Source organism: Eretmochelys imbricata, chromosome 3 (genome assembly GCF_965152235.1).
Source record: "Eretmochelys imbricata isolate rEreImb1 chromosome 3, rEreImb1.hap1, whole genome shotgun sequence".
In the NCBI taxonomy this organism is placed as follows: Eukaryota; Metazoa; Chordata; order Testudines; family Cheloniidae; genus Eretmochelys; species Eretmochelys imbricata.
Window position 1 is genome coordinate 110,869,660 of NC_135574.1, and position 18,672 is coordinate 110,888,331.

Consider the following 18,672-nt stretch of genomic DNA (forward strand, 5'->3'; position numbering starts at 1 on the left):
ACAATTGGCTTGTGCATTACTACAGTTGCATTTGCAATGGTACTAATCACTCATGGGTGCAGCAGTGAAAATGTTGACAAATATGTATGAACTGACATTTCTTTGCAACTGCTGGAACATGCTACTAGCTTATGGTGGACTGTCATTTAAAAGTTTGTCTCAGATGCCAGGAAATGGAAATCGATTGTCTCCAAATAATGACCGTCTCTCTTCTGTTGTTTTCTAATTAATTAATCTCAAAGTATAGCAATTAGAATAGTCAGCCAGAATTGGCTAAACAATAAGCCTTAAAAGTTAAGAAATCCTACCCTTGCCAAATTTGTTCTGGAATGTTGTACAGATGTTAGGTATTCTGTGACTCACATTTGTCACATCTATCACACTTTGAGACTAGATCTGTGGTGCTTGTATTCATATCTCTCAAAAAATAGTATGTCTTTGTTTGGTCCTTTCTATGCCAAGATGCACACTGTACGTCTAATATTTCTACCAATGCTTATGTTTCTGTTGTTGTTTTTAAATGTATTGCACAGTTATTTTATCATGATAACTTCAAAAGTGTTTAGCATCAAAACGAAGCAATGAGTAATCTTCCTTCCAGCCTTGTAAAACATACAATTGTGGATCTATAAAACCAGGGGCTTGTGGAGGAATTTAAATCTGACCACTTTTTGAGGGGCATATCAAACACACACTTATAATACGCATTAAACAATATCAACACACGCACATACACCATAGGCATAGAAATAAACAGCTGTACACTCACCATTTCAGTGAAATCAAACTGGAAGGAATTATAAATGTATAGGGCCAATTTCTATAACTTGCATATGGGCCTGTAATGAGGTGACATGAAGCTGCACCTCCCTAAAGGTGGCTTGGGGGAGGATTGTGTGGAAGGACACACAATCCCTCCTGGAGCTCCCTGACATGGAGGAGTGCATTACACTCCCCTTTCTAAGCCCTAATCAGCCATGCTGGCCAGTTCAAGGGCAGGGGCAGGACCTCTCAACTCCATTTGTAGTGACTTGCACCCTCGAGGGATTGAAGTGGTGCATGACGTTTTCATAGGTGGAGACATCAAGGAAAGGATCATTGTGCCCTCCTGCACAGGCACAGGGCATAGTCTCACTGCGTCTGATTAATTAGTGAGTCAGCAACTTCTGACACCAATTCCCCTCATGGATGTTTCAGCTTTACTTGTGGCATTGTTGTACTAGGTATGCAAGTCTCATTTCGCAGAACTTTTGCCACTAAGCTCTTAAATCCATAACGAGCTCCAGCATTGGAAATTTTTAAATCAAGATTGAATTGGAGCGTATCTTTCCTGAATTAATTCCTGTTTGGATGTTTTTCTGAAAGTCCCATGGCCAGTGTTACAGACTTGGAATCGATGCTTACATAATGTGATATGGGAGATTGAGAGAGTAAATTTAAGTATATTTTTTTTCACTGCTTCTGTGACCCAGTGAGAGAGAACCCTGCTTGCACTTAAATCTGTTTTTCCTCCCTTTGAAAACTAAAGGATAATGTGGATATCCTGAAAGAACCTGCCAAGTGTTTTTGAGGACGCTTTTGGTGCCCAGCTGTTTAAGTTGGTCTAAAATGGATATCAAGCTTGTTACCTTTAGGCATCAGTCATCTGTCGCAAATGTGTACAAATGAAGCAAATATGGTATTTTCTGAAGGTTAAGTACCTATTTTTGGCAAGAATCAGAATTACACTCTGGTCTGCTTTAAACACGGAATTTATCATCTCGGAGGAGGAGGAGAGAGAAAGTGTAGTTTAAAAAGTGAAACCCCTCTAAATTCAAGAAACTGAATCCAGGAACTAGAAGAGATATTAGGTATTCATTCAACTTTGCTAGTAAAAATAATATATACTCCAGCATGTATAAATATCTTGGATAGGTAACTTCTCTTTCAGGAGTTCAATTGAAAGACCTGCATTTCAGTTGCTTCCTATTTTCTTTGAAGCTTAGTTTAAAAAAAAAAAGACACTATTATAATCGTGGTTAAATGGCAACATTTTCCAATGGTTACTATGCAGTTATCTGAGAGTACCTAATATTTCTGCGTACTTAGAATAGAAAATATCAAGAGTGTCACTACTACTGCTTCTCCTTCTTCCCCTTTCCCAGCTAACTGAGACTGGTTGCTGGGATCAGTCTTTTCCAGGCTCACGCCTCCTCCATCCATCCTCCTTTACACCATCTAACCCACTCTTTTGTTGGGCATCCTCTTGATCTCTGCCCATGAATGCTAATCTCAAATGCCTCCCCAACAGGATTCACTTCATATACTCTTCATACATGCCCATGCCATCTCAGGCCCCTCTCTGCAGCTTCTCTCTGAACCACAGACATAGGTCTCACTCCTGATGACCTCATGCAACATGCGATCCAGCAATGTCACCCCTTACTGTCCTCCAGCGTCTTATTTCAGTGGCATCAAGTCTTCTCAAGTGCCTCTCTTTGGTTGCCCATATCTCTGATCCTTACAGAAGAGCTGGTTTTATCATGGTTTTGCATGTCCTTGATCTAGTTTAAGCATCCAGTTGTCATGAATCACTACAGTTGTCCTGTCCAGTTGTTCATGAATCACTAGACTTTCCCCATGGTCAGCAGCTTTACTTGCCGTCCTATATCAATCTCTCCATTTGCAGCTAACCAGTCCCCAATGTACTTAAAAGCAGAAATCTGATTTAGGCACTGGTTATCAATGCTGATAGGAGTGTTACTATAATTCTGCCATAGCTTTTAAGGGGGAAATAGATCTAACATAATTGCATTAATGTAAGAGAGTCTATCAGCTTGGGAAAATAAGAACAATTTGGAATATGGAAATGAAAGTGAGTGAGAGAGGTTTCATTTCCAGACAGCTTGCAAATGAAGCCTGCAGCCTTCCTAACTTCATTTAAGCTTCACGAGCACTACAAGATTTCAAAAGTTTAGTATGTTTTAAAACTCAGGGCAGAGTCTGCAGATTGCAGAATGTTGTCACCCAGAAGAAAGCTGTGCTTACTGTGTTCTTGCCAAAGGACCGACCTGCTTGATGAACTATGGAGAGTGTTGTTGTATTTTGTTTAGGTTGGTGATATGCCATGCAGAAGGCCACCTGCAGGGCTAAAGAAAATATCCCATTTTTAAATAACTGATCCTTTTACAGCTTTGACAGGTAAGGGAGTTTCAACCAATCAAAAAGATAATAAACATGCAATACCAATGACTGGGCTGTTTTATCCGTAGTATAGTTTTTTTAGATAGTAGCTAAATAACCTATCTTCCCTCCCTTGTTCTCTGACTTCTTTCAGTAATCACATGAACTCATCTCACCCTCTCAGCATAATCAGTTTTCTTCTCAACCTGCTTACCTGCTGCCCAGGAAGTGACATCAAGTAGGAAGAAGACAGGTAAACTGTTACATCAAGGGACTACTCTTGTTGCTCGAAGACTACAAGGACAATAAAAAGACTCATTGTCTGGGATCAGAGCCCAAGCTCGTACTAAATATTTATTATCAGTAATATTTTGGATTTAGAGTACATTTCATCTAAGGGTTTGATAGCAGTTTGCATACTTATTAGTAAAACTTCACAACAGCCTGGCAAGGTGGATAAATATTTTTTTTATGTCACAGATGCTAAACTGAGCCATGGACATTCCAAAGTCACAGAGACAGTCAGTGACTATCAGCAAGAGAGCCTTTAACCCCGGGCTCTCAATCCCCTGCTCTAATCACTAGATGGCAATCCCGCCCTTCCCTTTCATATTCGGGTAGTTACAGCTAGAGTTGGCTCTTCCATCTAACAGAACAAGCAGTAGCTTGGAAAACCAAAATATTAAGAAAAGGAAAAGATTTGGTAGTTGAGCATACAACTGCAGGCTGGAAGAGATGGACAACTAGTGGTCTGCACAGAGAAGAACCTTTTGTCCCAACAATCTAATCCCTCTGTGTTATTCTGACTATATTTGAGTGATTGACATAATTGCTTCAGAGGCTGCTACTCTAAAAACTACCTCTCAGTACACTTTGGACATGAAGATCTAATTGGGGCTTTATTGTTGTTGTTAGTAATGAATTGGATGCATTTAAGAATTTAAAAAAGAAATTTGATATGATGAGCATTTGTTGTAGAGAATAATGTACTTTCTCTACACTAATATGCATTTCTTGTATTAATCACACTAAAATAACGTAGTATGTATGGAACTCCCATCACAATAACAATGGAAAACTTAGAACATTAATATTTTTATTGGTCTGTTCATAGAGTTATCCCTGTGTCATACATATATATCTTATACTATCTAAAACAGATCGTAAAATATTAATAATTTTAAAGGATTCCCACTGTTATTGCAATATGAATTCTATAGATACTAGGATACTTTAATACAAGAAATGCACACTTGCATAAGCACATATATAGAGATATATAAAAATGTACTTTATACTAGTGTGCACTTCGTGTGTGTATGTGTATCTTACATTATATAAAATTGGGATACATCCATGAACAGATGAATATATTTAATGGTGTAAGAGTGGAAGAACTGGTGATGCATGTAAAACATATTAGAAGGACTGGGTTACTTTTAGGATTAACTGTTGATGAGTACACAGAAAGGAAGGAGTTTTAAGGAATTAACAACTAACAGAGAAATGTGGGGTGGCCAACCTTTTCTGATCTATGTGCCTGAAGATAAGATCTTAAATCCATATTTAGGCACCTAAATAAAAGAGGCTTGCTTCTTTTTAAAGGTGCAGAATACGCAGTAATTTCATTAAATCAATGGAGGATACAGGTGTCAGTACCTTTCATAACTGGGCAACTTTTATTTAGATGCCTAAATAATGATTTATGGGTCTAACGCTAGGCACCAGGTTTGAAAATTTTGGAGGGTGACTTTCTAGAGGGCTGGCTTAAAAAAGAGGGTAGAGAAAGAAAAAGTATTTTAGCGAGACTTTCCACCAGTCATTTTTTTCTGATTATATTGTTGCCACAATGGGAGGTTAACGTATTACCCTACAAACACGTATATCCGATCCTCGGTGATGCGCGGAGTTCGTGTTGCACAGTGTTGCTGCTGCTGCAGCATTAAGGTTCCTAACTGCTGCTGTTTCTGGAGCTCCGATGTCAGCTGTGCTAGCAGAGAATGCCGCTTCCCGATTCCCCAGACCTCCGTCTTATCCATAAAGACAGCCTGCGGGCTTGGTTTGGTGGTGAAGTTGCTCGGTCAGGTTTATTGCCGACATAGCGCTGTATGAGCACCCCATAACAGTGACAGGTACGTTAACACACAGGAGGGCAAAGTTGCCCCTCCTATGACTTCTCCTTTCACACATCAATACAAACAAGTTACAGATTTAACAATTTTATTAAGATGATGTTGAAGTAAAAAGAAAACAGTACAGAGTTTAAGCATAGAAGTTTCTGGTTATCAGGGAATAAGGTACAGATTATAAGCGAAAATCGGTTTAGGAACGGGTGGCGTAAAGAATACATAATCTGCAATCTCCCCGACTGGGGGTAAAAGTTTAACGGGTCAAAGTACAGACATTAAGATATTGGGGTGTGTAGTCCTTATAATGGCTATAATGGTTCAGGTGTGGAGTGTAATGAGTGGATATGATGATGAGGATGAATCTACCTTCATTTGGTGGGATTTAATGTTCAGTGAGTTTATGGTTCCAGTTCATATGGTCCAATGGAAAAAGTCTCTCAGTCCCTTTCCCATAGTTGATGCACGATGTCGTACCGGCTCACACCTCCTGGTACTGTCGGTGGCCAGTGATGTGTTCGATGTAGATGTCCCTGGACCATCGGCTGGTGTCTGAGACCATGAGGCGCCACATGAGCCGTGGGTAGCGTCGACCGATCCCACAGGTCCGCAGCACACGCTCGTTGCAGGGGTCCCAAGCACCCAGGGCTCCGAATTACATTTCAGACATTGTTAGTTACCACCTTTATCCTTGTACCTGCTCATTGGAACAAAACATCCTTATCCATTATCCTGTCATCCCATCCTTACCTGAGGGATTGGTGTGTTCCTCTTGGGATTTTGTTTACATAATTGCCTGATAGACCTGTGTTTTTGAACCATCCTCTCCAGTCAAGAATCTGTTTAGTTTGGTGTTGGCTAATAGCTAATGTGGCGTTATTTTACCAAGACCAGGCCCACTCTGGTTCACAGCCTTTGGTTCACACTGTTCACTATGTCTAGGACTTCAGGAAGGCCTACAGTGTGAAATCTTAAGATATTTGTAGGTTGTTACTTCCCATTATTTTCAGATACATTATGTAGTCAGCACATCACTCCTTGCATCAGATACTCAAGAGGAGCTAGCTGGATAGTACTTGCACAAACCAGTGTAGTAATGTCAATGCAGCATTTGATTGTCCAGGAGAGAGCATGAGGAATCTGCCTCCCAGAGCTCCCCGCTAGATGGGGAAGCATGCACATTGTTCCACTGCTTCATGGGGTACTGCACATTTTGGTACATGGGGGAGAGAGGAGGTAGATAACCGAGCCATGGCTCCACTTCATCCCTGCCCCTGTGCAGGTTCATACTCCTCTAGGGGAATTAGGAGGGAGCTGTCCCAGAACCCTTGTCAACACAGGAGCTGGAATTGTGCCATGTCCTTGCATAGGCCAGCCCAACTTGGAAGACTCCTTGTTGTCTAACTGCACACCATACAAGGATCTAGCCCTTACTGTGCTTCCAAAATAGTTCAATTTTTTTTATAGTGCATTTGCACATACCCTAATCTTAGACATCCTCACTCAAGTAGCTGAAATGGATTCTGATTAGGGCTGTCGATTAATTGTGGTTAACTCATGCGATTAACTCAAAAAAATTAATCACAAGTAATCGCAGTTTAAATCGCACTGTTAAACAATAGAATCCCAAATGAAATTTATTAAATATTTTGGATGTTTTTCTACATTTTCAAATATATTGATTTCAATTACAACACAGAATACAAAGTGTTCAGTGCTCACTTGATATTATTATTCTTTTATTACAAATATTTGCACTGTCAAAATGATAAACAAAAGAAATAGTATTTTTCTGTTCACCTAATACAATCTCTTTATCATTAATTATCATTATTAATGCAATCTCTTTATCATTAAAAGTGCAACTTACAAATGTAGACGTTTTTGGTTACATATTTGCACTCCAAAACATAACAGTGTAAAACTTTAGACCCTACAAGTCCACTCGGTCCTACTTCTTGTTCAGCCAATCACTAAGACAAACAAGTTTGTTTACATTTATGAGAGATAATGCTGCTGGCTTCTTATTTACAGTGTCACCTGAAAGTGAGAATAGGCGTTCGCATGGCACTTTTGTAGCCAGCATTGCAAGTTATTTACATGCCAGATATGCTAAACATTCGTATGTCCCTTCATGCTTCAGTCACCATTCAAGAGGACATGCTTCTGTGCTGAAGATGTTCGTTAAAAAAAAATGCATTAATTAAATTTGTGACTCAAATCCTTGGGGAAGAACTGTATGGCTCCTGCTCTGTTTTACCCGCATTCTGCCATATATTTCATTTTAAAGCAGTCTTGCATGATGACCCAGCACATGTTGTTCATTTTAAGAACATTTTCACTGCAGATTTGACAAAATGCAAAGAAGGTACCCATGTGAGATTTCTAAAGATAGCTACAACACTTGACCCAAGGTTTAAGAATCTGAAGTGCCTTCCAAAATCTGAGAGGGATGAGGTATGGAGAATGAGAAGTCTTAAAAGAGCAACACTCTGATGTGGAAACTATAGAACCTGAACCACCAAAAAAGAAAATCAGCCTTCTGCTGGTGGCTTACTCAGATGATGAAAACGAACATGCATCAATCTGCACTGCTTTGGATAGTTATCTAGCTGAATCTGTCATCAGCATGGCCGCATGTCCTCTGGAATGGTGGTTGAAGCATGAAGGGACATGTGAATCTTTAGCACATCTTGCACATAAATATCTTGTGACGCCAGCTACAACAGTGCCATGTGAATGCCTGTTCTCACTTTCAGATGACATTGTAAACAAGAAGCGGGCAGCATTATCTCCTGCAAATGTAAACAAACTTGTTTGTCTAAGCAATTGGCTGCACAAAAAGTAGGACTGAGTGAACTTGTAGGCTCTAAAATTTTACATTGTTTTATTTTTGAATGCATTTTTTGTACATAATTCTGCATTTGTATGTTCAACTTTCATGATAAAGAGATTGCACTGCAGTACTTGTATGAGGGGAATTGAAAAATACTATTTTGTGTTTTTACAGTGCAAATATTTGTAATCAAAAACAAATATAAAGTGAGCACTGTACACTTTGTATCAGTGGTGGGGGGCCTGGAGGTCACGCATGGCCCATCAGGGTAATCCGCTAGCAGGCCGCGAGACAGTTTGTTTACATTGACCGTCCACAGGCAAGGTTATCCGCAGCTCCCAGTGGCCATGATTCACCATTCCCAGCCAATGGGAGCTGTGGAAAGGCGGTGTGAGCCACAGGGATGTGCTGGCCGCTGCTTCCCACAGCTCCCATTGGCTGGGAATGGTGAACCACGGCCACTGGGAGCTGTGGGCGTCTATGCCTGCGGACGGTCAATGTAAACAAACTGTCTCATGACCCGCCAGCAGATTACCCTGACGGGTCACATGCAGCCCACAGGCTGCAGGTTGCCCACCACTGCTTTGTATTCTGTGTTGTAATTGAAATCAATATATTTTTAAATGTAGAAAACATCCAATATATTTAAATAAATGGTATTCTGTTGTTGTTTAACTGCACGGTTAATTGCGATAAGCCCCAATTCTGATTGCTAAATTCCTATGTTGTCCATTCACAAGGCTTTTGAAGTTTGGAAGGGCTACAGACTGGGTAGCAGAGAAGGAATCATTTCCATGGCCCATTCAGGCCCCAGTGCCTCTGCTGATACTGTCAGCAAAGATGCTAATTGCGATAGCAGTTTTTGTAATCTCCGCTAATTGGCGCAAGACCATCAAGGCACTTCGTGTGTCACTGAACAGCCAACAGATGGTAATGGTTTTTGGTCACTAATGAACATTTGAACTAATGACTACAGCTGGGCAAATAGTTTGTAACAATTTATTCAATACATCTTGACTTCTTTTCCAGAGCATAAGTGGTCTATGAACAAATTGTGATTTTTATCAAATGAATGTGGTGGTCAAAATTATTTGCTGACTAATTTCACTTGTATTAAGCAGAGACCCAACAAGAAGATTTCCACAACCCTTCTCTTCCTCCCAAGCTCTTTCCTCCCCTGAACCCTCATTGAGGACTGCAAACAAAAAATTATTCATGCCCTAAATTCTTATGGTTTGCTAATTGGGCTTTACCTTAGGTGTTAGACCATAATTCCCTTCTAGTCATAATTTTAATAGGAGTATAGTTTCTTAGTAATTCCAATTTATAGCTAACATGATTTGCATGGTATCCAATGTGCTCCAGGATAAAGCTACTTCCTTACTTACCTCACAGGGATGTTGTTAGACTAAATTCATCCATGTCTGTAAAGTGCTGTGCAAGCATCTGATGTAACAGGGGTAGGCAACCTATGGCAATCGTGCCAAAGGCGGCACGCGAGCTGATTTTCAGTGGCACTCACACTGCCCAGGTCCTGGCCACTGGTCCGGAGGGCTCTGCCTTTTAATTTAATTTTAAATGAAGCTTCTTAAACATTTTTAAAACCTTATTTACTTTACATACAACAATGGTTTAGTTCTATATTATAGACCTATAGAAAGAGACCTTCTAAAAACATTAAAATGTATTACTGGCACGCGAAAACTTAAATTAGAATGAATAAATGAAGACTCGGCACACCACTTCTGAAAGTTTGCTGACCCCTGTGATAGAAGATACTGTGGGCCTGATCCAGCAAACATTAAAATCAAAAGAAAGATTCCCACTGACTTTAATGATGTTGGTTCAGGCGCTAAATTAAGTGGCCTCTCTCTTCCTCCTCTTACTATATAAATTCTGTTATTTGCGTAGTGGTTTCTGTGCCCATTGTGTGCAAACAGAACATTGTTTTTATCTTGAATAAAAAGGAAATGATTGGCGAAAGCAACAAACAAAACCAGGATGTGATTAAAAAACCCCACTCAAAACAGCACTGAAGCAACATAAAAGAAGATCAACACTACTAGAAATAGCATGAAGAAGAAATTTTAGGACACTTTAATCCTTCAGGGTCATTCTAAAGATAATGACCTAATTAAAGTGTTTTCAGTTAATCCAGGACTCACATGATTTGCAAGAATCTAAGTCACAATTCTTTGCTTACAAAGGTGAAAGCTAAAGCTTCTAAAAAAATAACAAAAACACTTCCTTTTTTAATGTTGATTCAGACACTTTCAAGTGTTCAGATTAACTAGTGTGCACTAATGATCTTTTGTCAGAGGGCGAAGGGGGGAAGGTGAAGCCCACATGTCACAATCAAATGATCACTAGTTTTTCTGAGAGGTGTTCTTGCTTATTAAATGTTGATATACAGGTGCGGTAAAAATGACAACTTTAAAACACCATAAATAGAATGTTTTATCTGTTTCATGAAAACACTGTGATTAAAAAGCTGCTCTCTAAAGATTTAAAAGAGGCTAAATTAACATCTGAGTTTTATCTCTAGCAAAAAGAGAGAAACAAAATTGCTTGTCCTCAATTTGTTAGAAACAACATTTTCTGTGAGTAGTTGTCTGTGCCACAGATTTTTTACAAACTCAAATGCATAATGTACATGAAATTTATAATGAAGAAATAGGATTAGACAGTCATGTGGCTTCACACAGAAACAAGTAGGTTTTTGGGAGATATCCCCTTTTGTCCATAAGACTGATTAGTGGATTATTAATTACAATACTAGGTCTTCAGATGTTTTCAGTTGAAATACAATTATTTCCATAAATGAAAAACACGAGATATCTTTGAAGAGTAAAATGCACTATGGGGGGGAAATAGATTTTTCAGAATTAAGGCTCCAAGCAGAGCTCCAGTGCAAAACTTATTTTGACTCCCTTGGAGAGTCCTCATACTCTCCAGTGTTACAGTTAAATCTCATTGGTAAATGGCATTAACCCTGAAAGTCATGAGAGAATTGAGCACATACTTTTCCAGATTAGAAGTCTTTTAAAAAGAGTCTCTCTTTTAAAATGTTTGCAAGTTGTCTCATGTTTGAGTGTCTCCCGCTATCATCCCAACCAAATACTTTATTTCAGAAAATTTGAAATACATAGATTTTGACACGGGCTCCTTCAAGAAGCAGTCTTCTAGAGCTGGGATAGCAAAAAGTTCGTTAAATTATTTCTTTTCTCCCTCAGTTTCACCAGACCTCCGAGCAGTCCCAGGTTTCACGGGACTGTCCTGCTGTGACGCCCCCAAACCACTTCTCCGGGTTGCAGGGCAATTTGTCTCAGGTCCCCCATTTGTGAGGGGGCCCCCAAATGAAGTGGCATTGCAACCTGGTGCACAGGGTCATAGAGCAACTCAAGTTTGGACCAGCCGTCCCTCTGTGTCTGTGTAAGGAGGCCTGGATGGAGCAAATTTGATTGGTTGTGTGACATGGCACTGTGTCCCGCTTTAGCCACTTGAAATGTTGGGCGCTATTGTTTAACTGATGAAGAAGAAAGGAAGCTCAGGATGGTGCCGCACTGGGGCAGGAACCACTAAGCAGGCTTGAAGCTCTACTCCAACATTCCCTGGGCCATTTTGGTCTCCCTTGTGCATCTCCACTCTGAGAGCTACTTAAAAGCTCTTAACTGAGTCGCAGGGAACTGCAGTGCTGAGCCTTACTCCCTTGAATCTTTCTTACAAAGAGGGATAAAGGCAATACTCAAGGCCATCCTTACCCATATGCAAACTACGCAGCTGCGTAGGGCACCAGGAAATTTGGGGCACCAAATTGCCTCAGATTTCCTGGTGCCCTATGCAGCTGCGTGCTGCTGCAGCGGCCGGCCTGATCCCCCAGCCGGTTGAGCCGGCCAGGAAAGCTGCCCCCGCCCCGCCTCTTCCCCAAATCCCACACCCCTGCTGCACCCCCACTCCCCCTTTTCCCCAGAACTATGTCCTAGGGGACTGCAGCAGGGGTCAGGCACGCCCTGCATTCACCAGTCAACGGGAAGTGGAGTGACCCAGCCCCAACCTGTTCCACTCTGCTGGCTCATGCTGGGGGGGAGGTTTTCCCCCCAGCCCCCAAGCCTGCTCCTGACCCCCACAGATCTTTGGTGCAGTCCTCCCCCTCTCCCCCCAACATGGGGGCTGCTTAGGGCACCACGATGGCTAAGGACAGCCCTGACAATACTCCTCTTGTGTTAATAGAAAAGGAAGGTAAAGTAAGTGGCATTTGTATGGTGCTTCTGTTCCAATGTGCTAATCCACAGACAAGGCACATTTAAAGACAATGGATATTGTTGCCTGCTGGGTAAAAATATAATCAAACCCCTCACTGGAGTTGGCTGAGATAACTTCTAGATCATGTGATACCTCTTGCATGCGGTACATGTTCTAATGTATCTGCACTGACCTGAAATATATATTATAATTTCACAGGGTATAAGTTATGCAGACATTTTATGTGCTTACTTGTAAAATTTCTATTCTCACTATGTTTCTAGTGATGTCATTGTGTTGGCTTTGTGCTGTTTGAATGGAAACTAGAAGAAATGTTGCATCTCTGAAATATATCTCTGGCTGCAGCTGCAGGTGGTTGGTGCTCGTAATAATGGTGAAATCCCCTGCAGCATGAGAAACACATGACTTGCTTCCCGCACTTTGTGACCTTCAAAACACTATTTTCTTTGCCATTCCAACCAGTTATTGCATGGCTCATTCTTGTACTTGGGAATCAGAATACTGCAGAATAGCTATTGAAACTAGACACTCTTACCAATATAAATGGGGCCCTTACACTAAGGGAGGCCCATGCCCAAGGAAACCCAGGTATTTCTGTTTTTGAAATGATATCATTCCAACATATCACCAGGTTACATGTCTAAGCTGTGATGGTGAGGAAGGGAAATAGGGGGAATGCCTGCCTTATCAGAGCATCTTCCTGGGAGAAATTTAAGGATCAGCTTCATTATCCGCTTTGAAGATTGGACCATGCCTACACTAGGAAAAAAGGTGTACTTTTAATATGTTAGCAGGTCAAGATAACTCCCTTCCCATGGCTTTACTTGACATGCTAACACATATTACAACTGCCTCATTCACACTAGGATTTTAACACATCAGTTAACACATGGTAGCTCACACATCTTTTTTTTCCTAGTGGAGCCAAAGCCTTCTGTGGACAAAGAGAAATTGGATGGCAGAGATTAGACATTGGGTAGGGTGGTAGGATATCTACAGGTAAAAACAGCCTCCAGGGGATCAGTATGACTCAGGAGAGTGGGAAAGAGATATGGAGGCTTTCAGTTTTGGCTGATAGCTTTTCAGTAGTTCATGACAGAAAATAGTAGCAGTAGTCTACTTCCTATTAGTGTTTGCATCACACAAAACACAATCAAGATCAGGACATTCCTTGATAGCATCCTGAAAAGTCAGTGGTTCAGATCTGAAGGTCACATGTGGGGAAAACTTTCACTGCTATGTTGTGTCTGTTCTATGGAGAGAGACTTCAATGCCTGTTAATCCATCCAGCACCTTTTACACTTCAGTCACATAAAAAATCTTTGGGTATCGAGAACTTCTGTTTATTGTCCACAGCAATCCAACATGGCACATGTGGACTAGTGTTTTAAAGTGTTGTATTACTATAAAAAATAGTTATCAAGTTTTCTGCAGTGAGTATAGGAGTTCTTTTCAGTATCTTTTTTTTAAAGATTATACTGATTTAGATTTGTTTATTAGACTGGAGTTTTCTGCACAAGTTTGAGATTTTTTAGAAATTTTTTTCCTATCCCGAAACAGGACGAAAAGTCAAAATATCTAAAATTTTCACAGATAATCCAGAAAAAAATTGGATGAGATCATTTGAAACATTTAGTTTTAATAATTTCAAAACATTGTTTTAACCTTTTTAAAATATAAATTAAAATTTCAAACGAAAGTTGTTTCTAATCAATAAATAAATTTTTCCTTTCAAAGTTTCAACAGTTTCATAATGTTTTTTTTAAAGGTCAAATCAGGAGATTTGTTGAAAACATCCCTTTCTTGCAAACAGTCTTGAGAAATTCACATTTTCAAATAAAAAAATAAAACTAGTTGGAAAATTCCCAACCAGTTTTATTGTTATGCTTCAAAAGTATTTAAGAGAAATGAGCTAACTATTGTTTTGAAAAATCATGTAAATCGCCCTCTTCTTCATTCCATGAGTTCCTGCAATTATTTAATTTCTGTCTTATGGTAATGTTTGTTTTTTTCTTATTGTAGGCAATGAGAGTTTAGAAGAAAACTATGTCCAGGACAGTAAGATGGGATTTGTCATCAATGCTATATATGCTATGGCTCATGGCCTACAAAATATGCATCATTCCCTTTGCCCAGGACATGTTGGGCTGTGTGATGCCATGACACCCATCGATGGCAGCAAACTCTTGGAATTCCTCATAAAGTCTTCATTCATTGGTGTTTCAGGAGAGGAAATTTGGTTTGATGAAAAGGGAGATGCCCCTGGAAGGTAAGGAGCTAATTCATGTCAGTGAATTAAAGCAAATAATTGTGTTGCTACAGCTAGCCTAACTAGAGCATGCAGAAACTGTTTGTCAGAAATTGGGGTATATGGGTGAACTTAGTCTTGTCAGTGGGTGAAAGTAATTCCAGATACAGGATGATCTGTTGATAGCTACAGCTTGTAATGGGACTGGAGTTACAGTAGGATGTGTAACCCTTTGTAGTGTTTCTGGCGAGAGGAGGCCAGAACTTCTGAGTTTGAGATACCATTGGGGTTTCAGCCTCAAAGTTTTTCTGAGTAATTATAGGATGATTCAGTTGCATGACTTGTACTGAAATGTTTCAGCTCAGCGAGTTTGAGTCTGAATCTCCTCGCACTCACACTGGTGTCTATCAGAAGTTACTTCATTTAGATCAGTAGAGTAACACAGTTGTTAAACTGATGTGAGCGAGAGGAGACTAAAGCTCTGTGTATGCTTGATCAATGGAGTCAAAGAACTGGTATTGTATAAAGAGAGTGCTCTGAATGAAATGAGACTTCACAGTTTGGCAGATGGCTTCAGAGAATGTCTGCAAGAGCCAATGTCATCATAAAATGTCTTTAAAAAGTTCTTGCTTCTCTTACTAACACCTTAGGTTATTAAAACTGACATTTGGTTTTTCACTTTTTGTTCTTTGTGCTACTTGGTATATTTAACTCTGCTTGAACAATCAAAAGAGATAGGTCAGTTACTCCTCACCCCATCCCATCACCTCATTCATCAGTCCTATGCTGTGTATTTTGTCTGGGTTTCTTCAGCCAAAGAGACCTGTAGAGTAGGCCAGAGTTTAAGAGATAGGGGCCAGCAATTGCCTTACATACTCAAAGTCAATATACCTGGACAAATACAGCTACACCCTTAGACTGTTTAGAAACTTTAATTGATGAGTAATGTAACTGTCAATCTATTCAGTAATTCTTCACACTGGGAACATACTACACTTGTGCTGTGTAGTTTGTATTGGCTACCAGTTAGTTTTGGTGTTCGTTTAGATCTGCTAGTCCTTACGTTGTTTGGTTACCAGAGAGACCACCTCTCTCCTCACACAATGCTGCTGCAGCAGTGATCAGCAGAGGGGCTACAGTTTACGGCCCTCAATTTAAAAAGGAGAGGGTTTATGACAGGATATTTCCATGAGTGGTTCTGGACTCTGGAACAATTCCCTTCACCCCTTGATCCATTTCAAGGTTAATCTCCCCCTCCCCTTCCCACCCCAGTTTCTATTGGTAGGACAGGTTTAGAATTTGGATGGATTGGATGAGAGTGGGTTTTCTTTTGCTGGTAACTTATATTTTAAAGCTTGGCTTGATGAGTATGGACAAGAATATTTTTTGATTTTTTCCTTCGTTTTCAATATATTTCATACTTGTACCAGTGTATATTGCTCACGGGACAGAGCAATTGAGATCAATAAATAAAAAGTATCAGACATTTGGATACATCCAGGAATTTAAGCCTATGCAAATTTGCACTTTCAACAGTGCATACCTGACTTTGAAAATATGTCCCAGTGTTTCTACAGTACAGAGCAAAAGTCCTTGAGTGGCATAGATGAATGTACAGTAGCAGTTTATCAATGCCAAAGTGTCTTCATACCTTAATGAAATATAAAGCTCCATTTTGCATTCAACACTTTGTCAATTAAATATAACAAAGAGCACTGGAACAGAACAGACTGCCTTTTCTGTGACCTTTTGCTTTATCGGGATAGATGAGGAGACTGTGTCCCTGGGGGAAAAATAGATTTTAATATTTTCACAAATATGGGAACCATTCTCAGACTGCTTTGGAGTAATGTTTTAAGTTTAATCATTTTATTTATTTATATAACAAGAGAAAACAAACAATATTTACTATTATGTTAGCAAATATACAGTGGTTGAATTTCCCAGCACATTATCAACTGAGCTCAAAGTAACACATTAAGCTTAGCTCGCGAGTGGTCTGCCCAAATCAAGTGAGCTGTCAGTGCATTTCTGGTCATTCAAGTAAAAGGCTTTTCAGCTTTAGTTTGCAGTATTGTTGTATGAAGAAATAAATAAACCCCTACAAGACAGAGAAGAACAATGTTCCTACCTTGAACACTAACATTTATGCTATATTTTATTTATGAAATCTTTTTAAGCCATCACTGATTGTAACTGGAGACGGAGATGATAGCATCATCCATAGTTCAGGTTGCCTGACACTTTCTATTTTCAGTTCCTTATAACTCTGTCCAACTTTATCCATTTGTCTGAAATTTTCTTAGACCTATTTTCTGCCTCAGACTGAACATATTTTTTAAACGGTTTAATGAAAAAGTTTGGGTCCTTTCTGACAATGAGCATAGAGAAAAACAGGTTCAACTATTCCTCCTCTTCCCGTCCCACCGCCTCTGTCTTTGAAGAGCTCTTGTGCTTCCCTGCTTGGCAGCCAGTGTTTGAGATCTGTCAGAGGATAGTGCCAGAGTCAGAGAATGCCTTTTGCTGTCTCTAAGGAAAACCACCCAGACTTGGTCGAGTTAAAAGCCTCACTTGTACTTGCTCAGTAGAGATTATTGGGGATTTACTGGGAAAATCTCTGAAAATTTCATCTGCAGTGAGTATATCCCATGAGCCTTCGAAATGGTAGTCAAAAGCAAGAGCTCCAGAATGGGAGAGGGTAGGAGAGTGGCAAGAATGCAGCAGCCCCTCCCCCCTTAGAATCATAGAATATCAGGGTTGGAAGGGACCTCAGGAGGTCATCTAATCCAATCCCCTGCTCAAAGCAGGACCAATCCCCAACTCCCCAGATCCCTAAATGGCCCCCTCAAGGATTGAGCTCACAAACGTGGGTTTAGCAGGCCAATGCTCAAACCACTGAGCTATCCCTCCCCTTTGACTCAAGGAATGGTGCACCAGATTGGGAGCCAAGCAAATAATGGGTTCTGGTCTTAGCATTTTTTAACACTTGGCTTTGAAGCCTTAATATTGTGTTAACGTAGTTTATTGCATGTAATATATTATAATAGGTGTCATTAGTGCTGCCATATTTAAGGATGAAATCCAACTTCCTTAATTGCCCTAATTTTTCAATGGCTCACAGCTTTCTCAAACAAATGGCTTTTTGGCTGAAAATTTCTCTGCTTTGTCGCAGCTGACTGAGATTTTTTTAAAACAGGTTTGCGACAAACATTGATACTGCATGTGTGAGCGGAGGGAAATAACTCAATAATATCCCAAACCTAATTTCCATGTATTCAGAGCAGAACTTTTGTACATGCATATATGAAAAGAAAAGAAGAAGAAGAAGAAATAAACTTCCTATCCAATTATCAGCTTGTCTGGAAGATCTCATTATGTCTTAAAACTTCAAGCTCAGTCTCAAACTGCAAGCACGTGTAAGATTTTGTAAGAGATTTCAGTTTGCATACTGTATACATTGACAGCTGGCTAATAATGATATGAAGGAGGACACTTAGAAACATAAGCACAAGAGAAAAAGTTAAGATGAAACTTTAAAACTTATCTCAGCATTTGCTAAGTCTTGATTGATGTTGAATATAGTAATGCTAGTTTATGCCATGTAATAGGTTATTTGCCTTAAAAAAAAAACACATGTAGACTAAAAGTTCTATGAAGGCAATGTGAGCCTTTAATGATCTTCTGTCCCCCTCCCCCAGATTCACTTGCCAGTACGGAGTACATGATTGTACATCTGCTTAATTCAAGGTCATAATAGGAAACAAATAGGTTCTGCTCTCTAGCAGGAGATAATGCTCATTTATACTCTAATTTATACTCTAATAATGCTACTAATGCTCATTTATACTCATGTATATCACATCTATATTATAGTGGACCCTGAGGATACTGCTTCATGAAGTACTGCACAGTTTATACACAAAGCTATCGAACAGCACAATGCGTTCCTTTTTCATATTCTCCCTTTATAAGAACAGGAAAGTAGGAGGAATTTCGTCCTGATTACCTTGAAATGGGTCCCTTTTCTAGACTCCTTT

The 18,672-nt window shown here is 39.9% G+C and overlaps 1 protein-coding gene across 3 annotated transcripts in view; it reads left to right on the forward strand.

Annotated features, from left to right (window-relative positions):
• GRM1 (glutamate metabotropic receptor 1) overlaps positions 1–18,672 on the forward strand; it is a 273,727-nt gene that overhangs the window by 182,184 nt on the left and 72,871 nt on the right. For all 3 annotated transcript variants that reach the window (XM_077811781.1, XM_077811782.1, XM_077811783.1), the window contains exon 4: positions 14,410–14,656. In XM_077811781.1, the coding sequence (XP_077667907.1) occupies positions 14,410–14,656 (247 nt within the window). The remainder of the gene's footprint in view (positions 1–14,409; positions 14,657–18,672) is intronic.